The sequence below is a fragment of the Dromaius novaehollandiae genome, chromosome W (genome assembly GCF_036370855.1).
Source record: "Dromaius novaehollandiae isolate bDroNov1 chromosome W, bDroNov1.hap1, whole genome shotgun sequence".
Taxonomy (NCBI): domain Eukaryota; kingdom Metazoa; phylum Chordata; class Aves; order Casuariiformes; family Dromaiidae; genus Dromaius; species Dromaius novaehollandiae.
Genome location: NC_088130.1, coordinates 53,259,212 through 53,275,207, shown reverse-complemented (window position 1 = coordinate 53,275,207; position 15,996 = coordinate 53,259,212). Strand labels below are relative to the sequence as shown.

At 38.5% G+C, this 15,996-nt stretch overlaps 1 protein-coding gene across 2 annotated transcripts in view; it reads left to right on the top strand.

Moving 5' to 3' along the window:
- Window positions 1-15,996, top strand: part of LOC112983999 (protein mono-ADP-ribosyltransferase PARP8) — a 117,487-nt gene that overhangs the window by 55,867 nt on the left and 45,624 nt on the right. For both annotated transcript variants that reach the window (XM_064500955.1, XM_026101489.2), the window contains 6 exons: window positions 3,405-3,494; window positions 4,537-4,607; window positions 7,006-7,083; window positions 10,360-10,454; window positions 13,324-13,384; window positions 14,459-14,549. In XM_064500955.1, coding sequence (XP_064357025.1) covers window positions 3,405-3,494; window positions 4,537-4,607; window positions 7,006-7,083; window positions 10,360-10,454; window positions 13,324-13,384; window positions 14,459-14,549 — 486 coding nt within the window. The remainder of the gene's footprint in view (window positions 1-3,404; window positions 3,495-4,536; window positions 4,608-7,005; window positions 7,084-10,359; window positions 10,455-13,323; window positions 13,385-14,458; window positions 14,550-15,996) is intronic.

Here is a 15,996-nt window from a genome sequence, read left to right as displayed (position 1 = left end):
CAGGGACGTGTCAGGGTGTGATGGTGTCAGGCCTGGAAAGCTCTGTGCTGGTATCTTCCTCAACTGCAAGGTGATCTTCAAGTATTGCTACTAGTTGGTGGAGTTCAGAAGAGCATATACTCATCAAACAAAATTTATCACAGGATAAGTCTTTACAGATCATGACTTAACTCCCTTAGCTCGTAGACATATCAAAGTTATATCCTTTAGAGACTGAGAGTGTGTAATACACAGTGGATCAAATTTGGAAATTCAGAAGAAGGCTGTCAGAGTTGATCATCAGATAAATTGCTAATCTGTTTAATAAATATATGAAAATAGAAGAGGTTAAGTTACTCTACAACTGATATTCATTCAGCCAGAAGTGATACCACCACAAGTAAATTTTGGATACCATAAGAAGAACTTTGGATACTGAATATATTTTAGCTCCCTGCATTGTGTTGTGTGTGCGGCATCATCATTTTGGCACTGATAACAGTGTGATGCTATTGCTGAATTGGTTCATATTTGCACCAAAAGATTACAAACAGCTGAGTGTGAAATCATAGCTATGGGAACTGTAATATGATATGACAACTTTAAATAAGGGGAGGTATTTGAGCATTTCATAATTGTAAGCGAAAGCTAGGAGTATGCTCACAAAGACACACTGAAGAACTTAACAGGAATGGTGTTGAGACAGTAATGTCTCAAAGTTATTTATACATTGCTGAAATTGTGAAGATATCAGTGAAAATTTTAGAGGTGGGTAATGACAATTTCAGCAAAAAAGCTTCGTAACCATTTTCTCATAACGTTGACACAATTGGGGGAAAACTGCTCCTCAGGAGCAGTTATAGACTCTTAACATCAGTGAGTAGACTAAAGTTCCATTAATATGAATCGATCATGACTCCTGTGAGAACTGTAGCAAGCATTTTGCTAATGAATCAATGTTCTGAGTGATACATGCTGGCTGTCAAAAACTTGTAGAACTGCTGTTGTCTATTATCGCAGTGATTTATGGATTACACACATGTTAACAGAAACACCCTCTTCTTAGAAGTCAGTTGATAGCAGCAGTGATGGAGAACCAGTCTGGCAGTGGGTGGTTCGTTGCATCCCTGCATTAGGTTCAGGTGGGCTCTGCTGAAGAGGAGGGGTGCTCCTCTGTATAGCTTGTTAGAAGCTGGCGGCTGAAGAAAGTAAACTAAAACCAAGTACCCTTGGTTACCCTTAGTAAACTAAGTACCTTAATTTCAAGTTTCATTAGGCTGACAGAAGTAAAGAAAAAAAACCCACAGTGGTTGCCAAATGGAAAAGGAAAACAAAACTTGGCAGTGAAAAGTTATTATCCAGCTGCCAAGAAAGAATGGCAAACAAGGGACATAATAATATAATTAAAATCTATAAAACCTGTTATTGAGTAGTCCTTTTTTCCATATATGTATATCTTGGTGATTTTATATTCTGTACAGCACAGATTTCCTACTTTTGTGTTTCTTACTGTTTCATACATGTGTTTCCTACCTTTTCATATACTACAGCAATAAATTCTAGCATGTGGATTTCTTTTCATCCATCCATATATATCTTGTATTAGGTGTTAGAACCAAATGATAACCTTGCTTAGTGCACTGCCTCAGATCGGTAGCACTAAGCCACAGGCCCAGACCTGGGAAAGTGGCGGGCACATGTTGCCACCCAGAGCTGCCCGCTGTGGTAAGGCTGAAATGATGGCGGCACAGTGGAAAACTCAAGTAGAGGCAAGGCAGGAATTAATGGGAGGAGTGAGATGCGGCTATCCTGGGGGCATCGTTTACAGCCTGGTGGGCCTAGGTGCCAGTAGACAAAGGTGGGAGAAAGAGGAGTAAATGCTGGCAGATGGCTGGAGGCACCCCATTTTATTCACACACTGCTGTAGCTCTCAAACACGTCGCTGTGCCAAGTGTGTGGCAGAGCAGAGACAGCCTGAGCTGGCTGAACAGATGGAGCGAGTTACATGCCCACTGGAGAGCAGTGCTCGGGGAGAAGCGCTGTCAGTCTGCAGGACCAGCTGCCTCCTCGCAGTGTATGGTCGTTGAGCTGTGTGCAGATTACTCAAAGCACCTCATGGGGCAATGCAGGAGTGGAAGCAGGCGAAGGTGTGGGATAGTGTCAGACGCAGCAGATCCGTGAGAATGTGACAGAAGGTGGCTGTTTCCAGGTGGCGAGCTGGGAAAGCCCCGCGCGCTTGTCTGCGTGCGGCAGTGCAGCTGCTCGTCTGCAAGGCGGTGCGGCACACCTGGAGGAGCCGCTGATGCCACCGCGACTGCAGCCCCAGCTCCTGGGCTTGATACGGGCCTCTAAGAACCACTGTAATACCAATGATGTTACTAGTGTCACTTATGAATTAATGTTGCATTTTTAACATTTCACTGGAAGCACTGTAGTCAAAGGCAGTGAGACCCAGGTGCAGCAGTAGGCTTAAAGTTATGTATGATTTTATGCCCTTTGCTGAAGTGGGGCCAGTGTGTGTAGCATCACGGTAGATCAAGTCCTTGTTTCAGTTCTCTTATTTCTCTCTTTATCTGTGATTATCGTAATTGTCAGCATTTCTGCTCGAGAGCATAAGTTCCAGTTCAGCCCAGATCAGTAGAAAACAAAATTTTATTACCAGCATAGGCAGTTCAACAATTCACGCAAAATTAGCTTTTGCAGATACAACACAAAAAGTTACTGTTCCTTGCTAGTTGTTACTAAAGGTTTGTTTCGAAAGCAAACGAAAAAAAATCATAATATCTTCTCTTAACTCCAAATTATGAAAGAAAGTTTGGAATAGAATCTGCAGATTCATATCCATAGGTTTTTAAGTTGGATGGTTGGATGATGATGGTTAGATGTTTTTTTCTGCACCAGGCAGAAGAATAGTTCTCCAGTGGTTATAGGATACTTCAGACATCCTCTGTGGAACCAGCCAAAATGAGGCACAGAAGTTTTTCATAATGTTGTTATATTAACACCCAGCTCTGGATCTAGCCTTTACTCTGCGCACCAGACCTAGCTTGAGTTTTAGTGTCAGACATGGCAAGAAACACAGAACAAGTTTTTATTTGGGAAAAGGCTGGCTCACCCCCTCGTGAGCCTTGTGGGATGGTTCTGAGCAGCGCTTTTGGTGTGATTCGTGAATGGCACAGCACTGGAATACAGCATTCTGCCCATATAAAATTTGGGTCTGAATCTTCCATCTTCTTTCTGGTATTTTTGTTATTATTAGCAATCTCAGCAGAAAAAAGATGCCAGGAAGATTATCGTGCTGAGCTTCCCTTACTACCTGGAATGTCGTTCCTTGTGGTACAATGGTGAACATGGGATGGGCGTCATGGGAAGGGGTCTGCATAGCGCCATTGGACTTTAGTGTACAACGTGTCTTTCTTTTGTAGATAACACATATGTTTCCAGTTCAGATAATGATGAAGATGTGTTAGTTACAACAGAGCCAATCCCGGTAATTTTCCACCAAATTGCTACAGGTAATCTGAAGTCCTGGGTGTTTTATCAAATTCACATTTGGTGAGAAAAGACAAGACTCTACACTTACGTAAAGAGAAATGTGTTAATGTGTGTAATTGTGTAGCTTGCTATTTCCTCACAGGCTTGCTATAGTGTATTGTCCCACATTTGAGAATAGAAACAATTAAAATACTTCTTTCTGGGATCAACACAGCTGTGTAGGCATGTGTTTTATTCTCTTAATGCCTTGCAGTCTGTGCTAAAGCATTTCTTGAATCCAGCTAAGGTGCTTAACACTTCCCAATTATAAGTTCTCATGCTCGCTTGCTTAAAATGTCACTAAATCTTCACCACTGGGGATGAAACTGTCTATAGCTACCATTGTCTCTGGTGAATTATTTCAGAAAATTTCAAACAAAATTGTTCAGCCATTTCAGAAAGTAAGGCTATAGAAAAAATATATACTTTTTCCAGTGATAAGAAATTTTAGGATCCTTTTCACATGAAATTATTTCCATGCTGTACCTGAAAGGGAATGCTTTTCAGAGATCTAGCCACTTTTATACAATAGATAATCAAGATTTGTTTATACACCATAGAGATTCTTTTTTAGATTTTAGCAGCCAAATTCCCTGATGATTTCAGGATGCAGGAGAGACTGCATAGAGCAGTCTTAATTCTGGCAGTTCATCAGATAGGAGCACTTGACTTTGAAGTCTTTTTATTATTATTTCAGTGCTTTAGGGCTTTTTTTGCTTAACAGAATTACTTTGAATTCCATTGGAAAACCAATATGATCTTCAGTCCCTGATCTTGTTTATACCAGTGTAAATCAAGAATAATTTTTTTTGAAATTGTGGAGTGGCACCTGAACAAAAAATGGTCATTATAGTCAGAACTTTAAGATAAATTTATATTGCAGATATGTCTATGATTTAAAAATAAAGAAAGCTTGTCATTTAAAATAGAATAAAACCCTGCTCCAATTAAATATTTCAGATCTGCATATGCAAAATTATTTCACATTTTTACAGATGTTCCTTATTCTCCTTTTTTTTTAAGAATTAAGAAAAACCAGTGATGTCAACTACTGCTTATCCATAAAATCAAAATTACAGAGGGAAAATGGAGAGGTATGTATTTCTTCTATGTATATTTTAACAAAAGACATATTAATGAACTACAGAGAATAATTAAATATGAAAATATATCAAAGGTTTCATCCTAAAGGCATACTTACCCAAACTGTGGGTTTGCGTGTTTTAGAAGGTGGGCATAGTTCTTTGCATGTCCTTGGGTGATTCACCATTCAATTGCATATTTGGGATATGGATGCTCTCACCCTAGGAGTTGTGGTTTTGACATTTATGTCACTGCTTGTCGAACAGTGGCATAGACCCTGTCTGCTCTAGAAATACAGCTGTGCCAGAGAAGCTGATCAAGATACCAACCATTACCTTATAACCTCGTCTTGCACGCAGGACCACATCCCGTTTCTCAGCTCCCTGCTTACTCCTGTGGCCTACAGCAGTTCTGCTGGAGACTCTGGACCTCTTCATGACACTTCACCATAAGTAGCGTCTGGAAAATTAAGGCCTTCCAGTCACAGCTGTGTTTATGTTGTACCTATGTCAGAGTTTCCTCTTGACATTAACTCAAGAGAGAAATGATGCTAACATGAGGTCCACAGGGGCTGGTGGCATTGTGGGCTTAAGGAAAGTTCTGCATCTGTTCCCACCCCAAGCAAGAAATTGAGCACTGTGTCCAGACTTCAAGTGATTAACTTAAGGACTTTCCTGAATAAGAATAGTTCTGAATTTGGAATACATTTTCCTTCATTACTGCTTTTTAGGCTGAGATCTGTATGTGATCCTGGAAAAGGGAGATAACCATGGGCACACATGATAATGGATTTTTTATATATAGATAGATAGATTTGATTTACAAAGCTGTACTGAAAATATTTTACTTCTACTGCCTCATAATTGTATAGTGGTCTATATATGTTAGACATTTCAAGTGCAGTAATAATTTACCTTTTTGATTAAAAGCTTGAGATACAGTTAGCTTTATGGGACAGAGTTTCAGCTTTTATTTTGTTTTTAATTGAACAAGGTACTTAAGGATGTAAATACTGAAAAAAAACATTATATAAAAGTCTTCAACACTGACCATTTCTGTTGGCCAGACAGTTAACAGGTTTTGGACAGGATAGGATGGGTTTGTCACTATTCTACTGTAGGAGTTTCATTTCTCTTTAGTTTGCACTGAATTTGTGTTCATTTGAGTTCTGTTTTAAAACACACTTCCCCTTAGGCTAAGGTTATTATTAAACAAAGAAGACTAAAGTCACTTTGTTTCTCTTCAGCAAAGTAGAAGCAGAAATGATTTTTATCCCATGTCTTAAAAAATTGCTATGAAATTGGCTGAATTACAATTTTTGCTCTCCATATACATGCAGTGAATACAGCATGAATTTAGAGGCAAAGGTAAGGAAATGCGATGAGAATGTCTGACCATAGAAACTGGTGATAACAGTATATTTGACTTTTATGAATGCATGGGATTTAGGGGTAACTTCTCTTCTTTGACTCTCCTCTTTTATTTTTATTCCATTATGGCAGTTCTGTGCAGGACATAAATAAATATATGTAATAAGTACATCATGTTTGGACTGAACTGAAGAATTATGATTTTTGAAAGTATTCTTTGGAGGATTCTTGTCAGTGTAGGGCCTAAGAATTACAAACGGATTGTGAGAGACCAGAATTAATATCTTTAAAGAATTACATAATAATAAGCAGAGGCCTCATTGGTAAGAAGCGGAATATAACATCTCATGCTGAGTTGCACTCTGTACTGTGATCGGTTCTATTTACTTCAGTGCAATTATTCACAGACCAACCTATTTAGAGCAGGTTTTACTTGGATAAGCATATTACTTTCTGACCCTTCGTTTTTAAAGTCTTATAATGGACCTAGCCATAAAATTAAGTTTGAACGTTTCCAGCTGATACCTCCGTTAAAAATAATAAGCAGAAATGTGTCAGAGAGTTTTTCACGGAAAGGGGCTTAAGAGTTCCCATGCTTGAGCTCACATTAGTTCCTTAAACCAATGTCTCTTGATGGGTAAGTTATACTTGGTTTAGCTTTAGCTTTATCATAAAGGTCTTGATTCTGATTGCTCTGTGCAGAAGCACCGAGTGAAATATTCATGAATATTCTCCCAATTTCTCTGGTGCTGTAGAATACCATCCTGTCTCTATACCCAGACATAGTATCATTTATCCAACATACATTCAGGGTGTTTTTATGTGCCCAGTTTATTGAGTGCAGGTTTTATCTGCTATTTCACTATTGACAAAACTGGCCTATAGTATCCTTCTAGAAAAATGCTACTAGAAGATCTCTGACTACAGAGCAGGAAGGGCTTATTTATAAAGACAGAATTCCAATATTCATAATTAGAAGTGTAAATGCAAGACCAAAACATATCATCTGTGTCATTGTTAACTTTCCTTTTTAATTAAGGAGTCCAGGCACAACAGCACAGTTGAAGAAGATTCTGAAGGAGATAATGATTCTGAAGAATTTTATTATGGAGGACAGGTAATAGAGGATATTTTCCCATAAATTTCAGAATGTTAACATTTGAAAGCTTCTGTGGTTTATTCCGTTATAAATCTATAATAATGATTAATTTCTTGTGTTATTTAGTATACTATAGAATATAGTGAGTATGTGTATTACTATTTTATGTATATTCTACTATTGTATAGTAGAAATACTGAATATATTGTACAGTATAGTTATATCAAACTTATAATAAGATGATTTCTTTTATAATTGTAAAGCTGTAAGAACAGAAAAAACAGCTGTTGTTCAATAGGTTTGAAAAAAAGAATCCAGTTGTTTACTTCCAGAAAACAATTACTTACTCTTTAAAGCATATCCTGTTATTAATACAAATGGGAAGTCAGACTGGATCCAAATCTGCTTCCTTTTGGAGGATTGACATTCTGTAAAATCAACAGCATTGCAATTTAATGGTAAAAATGGTTATTACAAAGCAAAATTTTGATCTAGGCAACAGTCTCTTCTTTTTCTGAGCTCTACAGTTAAATTCACACTGAAAAATTCAGAATATTTTTTAAGATGACTGTCCTGCTCTGTGTCTTTCCTTCTTGTTGTATCAGCAGAATTAGTTATTATCACATCCTCTTATGTACTGGGAAATAAAATCTCTTCGTATCTTTTTCTTTTGAGATGTCAGTAGAGCGCTTCACACTGTTAGTTTCTGCTCAGGTTTTTTTTGTATCATTTTACTCTAAATATTGCCCAAGAGGAATCATTCGTCAGTTATGTTATTAGGACTGTTTATATTGATGAACATTTTAGCAAATGAGGTCGATGCTTGTGAAAGTTGCCGCTGGCTGAGCCTCGAGGCTGAAGCCACCTCTGCCCGGCGTGCGCAGGCAGGGGCTGGGCGAGCGCGCCGCAGAGCCAGCTGGCTGGGTGGGCGCAGAGCGCGTGGCATGCTGATGAGCGGGATGCTCCCAGCCCTGCTCTGCTGCAAAGCCGACCGCAGGCTGCAGTTTGAAAACAAAATAACAGGCGAGGTGCTTTACAGTAAAAGCATAGCCCTAAAAAGCTATCGGAAGTGATACTGAAACTGGAACTGAAAGAATGTATTTTCAGCGTCAGAAAATAATCGACTTTGGGTTTTGTCTCACGTTCACTTTGGCAGTAGCTGCAAGTGTTGCCTCCCATCAGCCACCAGCTTCTGCAGCCCTGCAGAGTGTTGGAGTGGACTGTGTACACATTGCAAAGCCTAGTGTCTTAGTTTATTATCTGCCTGAGAGGAAAACATCCGATTTTGCCTCGTGGTGATGAGTTGTGCATACGGGCCTTGTTTTTCAACCCTACAGAAAGGGCAGTAACCTCAAGATGAGGGAAAAGATAGCAGACAGCTGGAAGTGCAATCTTCTTGAACCAGTGCGACTAGATTTCCTAGAGGATGTCTGTCAGTGCCCAAATAAATGAATACATTTTAACACTGTCTATGAAGGATGAATATAGAGACCAGTAAATCATTTTGTAAGGTCTGAAACAGCTGTCTAATAGCTAGTACTGATCAAAACTTAGTTACCTTACATTTGAAGTGAAAGCATTATATTATATTGCATTGTAATTTTTTAAGGTAGTACCTTTAATTGCAGGAATGATAGCAAGCAAAGGAAGGCGTTAAATTACAATTACATCAGCAATAAAAATAAAATAACAAATTACTGTGAACATCCTGAGTATGCAATACAGGAAAAGCAAAATAAGGAGGACAAACAAACAAAAATAGCCTAAGACATCACTGAAAGTATGTTTAACAGGAGAGAACAAAAAAACTCCTTTGGAGATAGGATTAAAAATTGCATGGTTGAAAACAAACAATTCTGAAGAAGACCTGTAGAATTAAAGAAATGATAGTATTGAGGATTTAGGAAATAAATAGGAAACCAAACAGTGAGCAAAGTTCCTCAAGAGATAAAAAGAACAGTCCTTTTTTGAATGTTATACTTTTTTGAATGTTATAATTGTATGAGTTACCCATACAAGCGAGCACCCAGGTGTGTAGGCATTCAATAATATGAAAAAAGACAAAATAGTTGGCTGTATGTTTGGGCAAAAAATGAGGTAAGCTGCTTCATTTGAGACAAGTGAGTCTGTTCCCACAGAGAAACTCTTGGAACAGGAGTCTAAAACAGAGGTAGTGAATTATAAGGATTTTTGACAAAAATGTTTACTTTAATGACTAGAGGGCAATTTATAGATGCCAGTGTAATTGTGCGATCAGCACAGTTGGAAAAGGTGGTGGTCAGGGATAATGCTAACATTTCCAAGTGGTTACAGCTGGAAAGACAGGAGAACTGATGATGAAACAAGGATCATGGAAAATGGGAAATGTCATTCAGTGGGCAGTGAAAACAAGATACGACCTTCTGGCCATAAATTAAATGTTTGTATCCACTTCCTATGCACCTGCTTGTAATCCTCTCTAAGGATTTAATGGATAAATACTTTAAAGTAGCTAAGTGATTCAATAGCCTAAGTCCTATTGATTTTCAATGGGATTTAGGTTTGTAAGTCACTTAATCGCTTTTAAAAATGCAACCTTTTGTCATTATGTGGGACAGAATAATCTGAATCAGGTCTCAGATTAAATACTGAGACTTTCTAAACACAGGCCCTTCAGATACAGCAAAGTTATCAGATTTTTTAGCTTTTTTATTCGCTTTTCCTGAGACTCTTTGTTAGCTCTTACTTTGAATCTCTATCCTCTGTACATTTGCAAAAGAGAACAGGGAACTGAAACAACAATACTACTGCCTTTGCACACTCTCTCCCTCTCTCTTGGGCTTCAGTTACAGAACATACTTGCAGATATACAAAACTTGGGCAGTCTCCTCTGCGTATGTCAGCGTGGCTGTGGCACTAATTCAGGGATGGAAAACACAGTGGGGTATTCCATTTTGGCAGAACACAGCTTCATTTCCCTTCATTTCCCTTCATTGAGTTCGTAGCCTCTTACTAGCAGAAAACAGCTTGGAGAAAGCGTTATGTTGAGTAGTTTGGTACTCCATGTAATGTTACATTTGAGACAGCTCAGTCCTGAGAGATTTAGATTTGGGGTTCCTGCTTTGCAAATCTCAGATGACTTAGGAGAGCCAGACAGCCTCCATGTTTGAGCTTATCAGCATGGTGTCCCTTTTGGGCATGATGTTAAGAAATTTTTACACATCTGAGAACATTTTGTTGGGAGAATTTTCAGGAGCCTAAACAGCTGTCAGTGATGAAATAAATAAAAACTTTTAGCAATTTTTTTCCTGGTAGGTTAGCTATGATGGAGAACTTCACAAGCACCCACAGCTGGAAGCTGATTTAACAGCAGTGAGAGAGATCTATGGACCTAATGCAGTATCTCTCAGGTATGTCATTTTACACTTCCATATTCTGGAACCTTTAACATTTTGGAGATGGAGCTCCATGTAGGCCATGCCTCACTGCCAAAACAAAAGTCATTTCTGAAGCAATGCTTCCTACATGTTATAGGAACACTGTTAGCCAGCAGTAATGCTCGTTTTGGTTCTGTTTTGTGGTTGAATACTAATACAACTGGCTACGTGGAGAACTGGTCCTGGAAGCCTGTTCTAAAACATAATTTTCTTCTGCAGTTCAGTAGGTATTTGATCAGGCTATTGTACTTTGTTGAAAATTACTATTCAGCATAACATTAAACCCTTGTTAAATTGCTTCTGTTCTGTCATATTATGTCTGTTGCCCAGGAGGTGAACAAGAGGGATGATAAGAGATTTAGAAAATGTTGTAACTGGGGAAATACTGCAGGAATTGAATTTGTCTAATCTGGAAAAAAAAGACAGAGGGAGAGGACATAATAATAGTCCTTCAAGAAAAAAAAGGCTGTTTATAGATAGGATAAGTGATCAATTGTTCTCCATCGTCATCATGAGAGAGAAAATAAGAAACTAACTGTTAGTAAAAAGAATTAGGTTAGATTTTAGGAAAGTTTTCTTATTCTGAGTTGGTGGAACCCTAGAGTAGCCTGCTCAGGGAGCTTGGGGAACCTCCTTCAGAGGTGGATTGTGGAAAGAAATTCCACATAATTTCTGTGGGACGTACACACGTGTGCATAGCTGTAGGATATCTTAAAGTCACTTCTAGTCTTTTATTTTTATGACTTCATTTTCCATGTATGTAGTTGTAATAATTCTGTAAAAATAACACGTAGACAAGGTGTAACAGACCTGCCAGAAATATTACAAAGAAAATACCAAAATTCTCATACAAAACAAGTAATGTAATATAGAGAAAATAATAACCTTAGGCATACATATATTGCAAGTAACAATTCCCATTAACCTCTAAACAGTAATCTTTATGATTTTAGTGTAAGAAAAGAGAGCTTTTGGTGTACATGGTGTACTATGACTTTTAAAATTAAGTGGAAATTCATTAGGTTTAGAGGAACTGGGGGATTTAAATCCAAATAGTTGTATATGGGTTTAAGAAATTAATGAGATAAACATTTAGTTGCCAAACTGATAACTATGGAACTGTATATATCTTGATAATATGGTCCTTCAAGCTCTTAAAACGGCAACGTTTTATGTAACCTTTTAAAAACTTTAATGCATCTAATTTATTGAATAAGCTGTTTCATTGTAAGCTTTGTGATCTCCTAGGACTCAGTGTGTTAGAAATTGGTGTCTGTGGCTGCTTCTGGCATGTGGAAAACTTTCAGGCTTCTCGCACTCTGCAATAGTTGAAAATAGTCATGAACTCTTGGAAACCGCAAATACAACTTATAGCATTCAGTTTCACCCCTCTCCTGGAGCTCCAGTTCTGACTGCAACTTCTATCTGACAGTGACACCCACTAAGCATGCATGTTTCTTGGAGAAGTTGTCCCTCTTTTAGCAGTCTTTTACTGTCAGAGAGTGAGCTTTAAATATAAAAAGGGAAATTCCTATACCTACATGCTTTTCATCACTGCCGTTTGAAATCTGGCCACCAAAGCCATGAGCAAGTCACTGACCACCCATGCCCAACTCCTGTTTACATTACCTATGCATTGTTGGGCAGAGGGCCTCCAGGAGCTTCAAAGTCAGAAAGCGTTCTGGGAGCCGTTGCAGGAGATCGGTGGCTGTACTGCTCTGCGTGAGCTGCTGCAAGGGTGCTGGGAAGCCACAAGGTCCCACAGTGCGAGACTGGCTGCCCACCCGCCCAGCAAGCGCTGGCATACCTCATCCTGCGTGCGGACGAGAGAGAGGCGTCAGGTTCGCTCTTACTGGAGAGTACCGGGGAGACACCGAGGTTTGGAAGAGGTTCCCTTCACAAAGCTTTGTGGAAGATCAAGGCCCATGTACACTTGGACTTAGTTGTTAGGAACTGGTCATTTCCAGTGTAAACTAGGCCTTGCCACTGGCTGAAAGGCCAGTTTGTTAAGAGATAAGTATATTCACAAAAGTATTTTCCTATGTCAAAATTACCTTATCAGCTTCATTTACGCCCAATTGCTGCTGTGCTCTCTCTTCACCTAGCTTAGTTGCAAAACATGGAAGTTGTGAGAACAAGCATATAAACACAGTGTAAAGCAAAAAATTAGTGACTAGAAGAGTATCAGCTAATCTGCGAAAACTTGAGTGACTGCACTTCTACAGAATTGTCCACTTAAGCAATTTAAATAAAAAGGAAACCAATTTTTGATTTAAGTATATGAACAATATTTTCTAGCCCTATTTTTCAGAAGTTTTCAAATACACTGGGTGGAGGCCATGGGAATGAGTCAGACGACAAACAAAACAGTCACACTTTAAATATAAAAGTTCAGAGGGCAACACCTAAGCTATGTTGTATTTGTCTTTAATGATTTATCTGAAGCCTCTCCTTAGACCGCTGGGTGTTAACCTGAAATACTTTTTTAATTAACCAGGTTTTTCCTTTCTTATAAATTGGAGCAGTATGTGACCATCATTGTTTTCTTGATTTGTTTGTCCAGTACATGAGACAAAAATACATAGCAACAATGGAGTGATAATTTGGGGGAATTAGTAGAAAAAAATTTAGCTTATTTAAGCAAGATATACTGAAAGAAAGTTTCAGTGCAGCAGAGGGTCACCCACTGGGAATATTGATCCGATCTATGTAAATGTATATCTTATAACCATTCTGATTTTACAGCCAACATTATCCTTTATAAAATCTTCCCTGTTCTAAGTACTCCTGGGCTGAGGAGTATCTTAAAGACCTCTAATCTAATGTAATTCTTTCCTTTCAGGGAATATGGAGCCATTGATGATGTAGATATTGATCTGCATATTGATGTTAGCTTTCTTGATGTAAGTAATCTAATCACAGAATTACATAATGAACATTAATACCCATTTAATTCTGCTACACATCAGACTCTCTAGACAACCGCTGAGACTTCCCTTCTTCAGAGGCTTGATCTTCACAAGTGGCTGTCACATTATTGATTGCTGCTCTGTGGAAAGGTTTTCTTTTCCTTTACAATCTCATTGTTAAAATGTTTTGTCAGCTTTTATTTACTGCGTGTATATTTCCTTTCAAACATGCTTTGTGAATGGTAAATGTTGTAACTGATATAAATGAAATACATTTCTTTTTTTGCTATCCTAGACATTAGTTAGGTGAAAGCACTTCATAGAGTCCTGGAGGGAAGACGACCTTGGCTAGAGCTCTCCTGTGTACTTCTCAGCACCTGCAGTGATTAGGGAGAGGCTTGCGTGGCAAAGGAGACACAGGACAGCGATGCTGCCGACTGGCAGCATGGCTTCTGTAACCGTTACGCTGTCATTAACTCCACACTTCCTCACCTCATCTGTGCAGTTACTTCCTGTCCTCTAGATGCAGAATGAAAACTAGTGCTTTTAGGGGCATCATTAGCTTCTGCACAGATATGTCGTATCCCCAGGTCAGTACAGCACACAAGATAGTTGTTTTGGGGCTCTTCTAATATTTAAGAAAATCTGATTATACTGTGAATTGATCTGGTCAGTCTTAAGGAGGAGCAAAAATTTCCTTTGCCCTATGTAACGGGATGAGCTTCCTTCCCACCTTTATTTGCTCCTTTGCTCCTCACCTGTGAAGCAGTATCTCTTGATAGAGGGTAATGTGTCTACCTACACTGCAGATGTAGTACTGTGTAAAAACCTGCGCCCAGTTTAAATGAGCATACTTGAGAACTGAAAGCAGTCTAACACTGCTCTTATGGGCATTGGCAGGCAATAGTTTGTCCTAATTCTCAAGTTTAAAGTTGGAGTAGATATCCCATAACTGGGTAAATGAATGAAAGCCCAGTGTTTATACCTACCCTAAGGTGGATTGACAAAATGCAGCAGTTCTTTATGATGGCTAATGGTCTTTGTTGTTTTCTTTTTATCTTGAATTAGGAAGAGATTGCTGTGGCTTGGGATGTAATTCGCACAGAGCCTATAATAGTGCGATTGCACTGTTCACTTACACAGTACTTAAATGGTCCAGGTTAGTCACCTGCGTATTCTTCATGTGCTTTGTGTGGTGTCTCAGTGCTGAGCCATGTACTAGGTGACAGATATACTCGTTCATTGCGAATCTTTGACCCTACATTTGCTTAAATCTACTACTGAGAGCAGTCCTGTTTGTTTGAAATCATGCTCACATGTATTTGCATGATTAGGCCCTTAATAATGACATGGACATCTAGTTTAAACTTTAATAGGTTGAATTTTGGAACTTGTTGACGTAATATCCTGTGAAATATAACTGTCCTAGGAACCTGAGGTGCTTAAGGAATAAGGATCTACAATTTTTAATATGTTATTTCCTGATTTTGGAAATTAGGCACTTTGTATGCGGTCAAGGGATCGTCACCACAGATGCAGACATCACTCATTATGTACACATACACAGTTCTGTGCAGCACGTTGATGTGCCCTTTTTTATGCACCTCTGAAGAATCAGGCCATGATAATTATCCTGTTAACTTCTGATTTCTATATGACTGTGTGAACTCTGGGGATCTTTAAATTTGAATGAGAATTTTTAATGTTATATTGTCATCCCACTCTGTGGTTGTTAAGTAAGTAAAGCTTCCTCATGAGATTAAAAATGTTCCAATTCATGAAGACCCAAATGAGATTCAAAATTTGGAAACATTCATATTCAAGAGTCAAGTTCAGATATATTTTTACAGTGGGAAGTCAGAACTAAGTGTGTATTTTGGATCAAAACTTGCCTGGATTTGGAGGCTTCCAGTGCAGCTGTCAGCTTAGGCTTGTATCTGTGGGAGAATTCTGCTCCTGGAAAATGAATAGATATTTCCAGTCATGGTATGTTTAGAAAAATATATCCCAATGAGCTATTTTTATAGGATATGTTGTCTGCTGATGCTAACTATAAGCTATATTCTGTTCATTCAAATGAACATTTCTTACATCAGTGTCATGCTTTTTTGCTTGTCTTTCATCTTTGTCTGTATTTTTCTGATGCTTTTTATAAATGTGCAGAACTTAAAGTATCTATTTGCCATAGGTAGCTGTGTTAGTAATCAGAAAATTTCTATCAAAATGTAATTAAAAAAAATTAAGTGCAGCAAATGAGAGAGGCTGAAGTGTGAAGAGCCTTGTGCAGAAAGAAATGATCTAGTGAAATGAAAACAACAAGATATCTTCTGCACTATTGACAAGGTTAAACAGAAAGTTAAGTTCCCAGTCCTGCAACTGACTGGTTGTGGTAGTGACTGAGTACCAAGAAAGGCAAGATCAGGGCCAGAGACAGATACTTTGCTGTTATTGGTATTACAAGTTCAGTGCAGTTGCTGTTGCAGCCATGTCTTTTTGTTTACCAAGAAAGGACAGTGAGATCCACCATCCTTTGTGTTAACAAGACCCCTTCTCTGTATATTCCCCTTTCTCTTGAAAAATGTTGTTTTGAGACTACCAAGCCATTA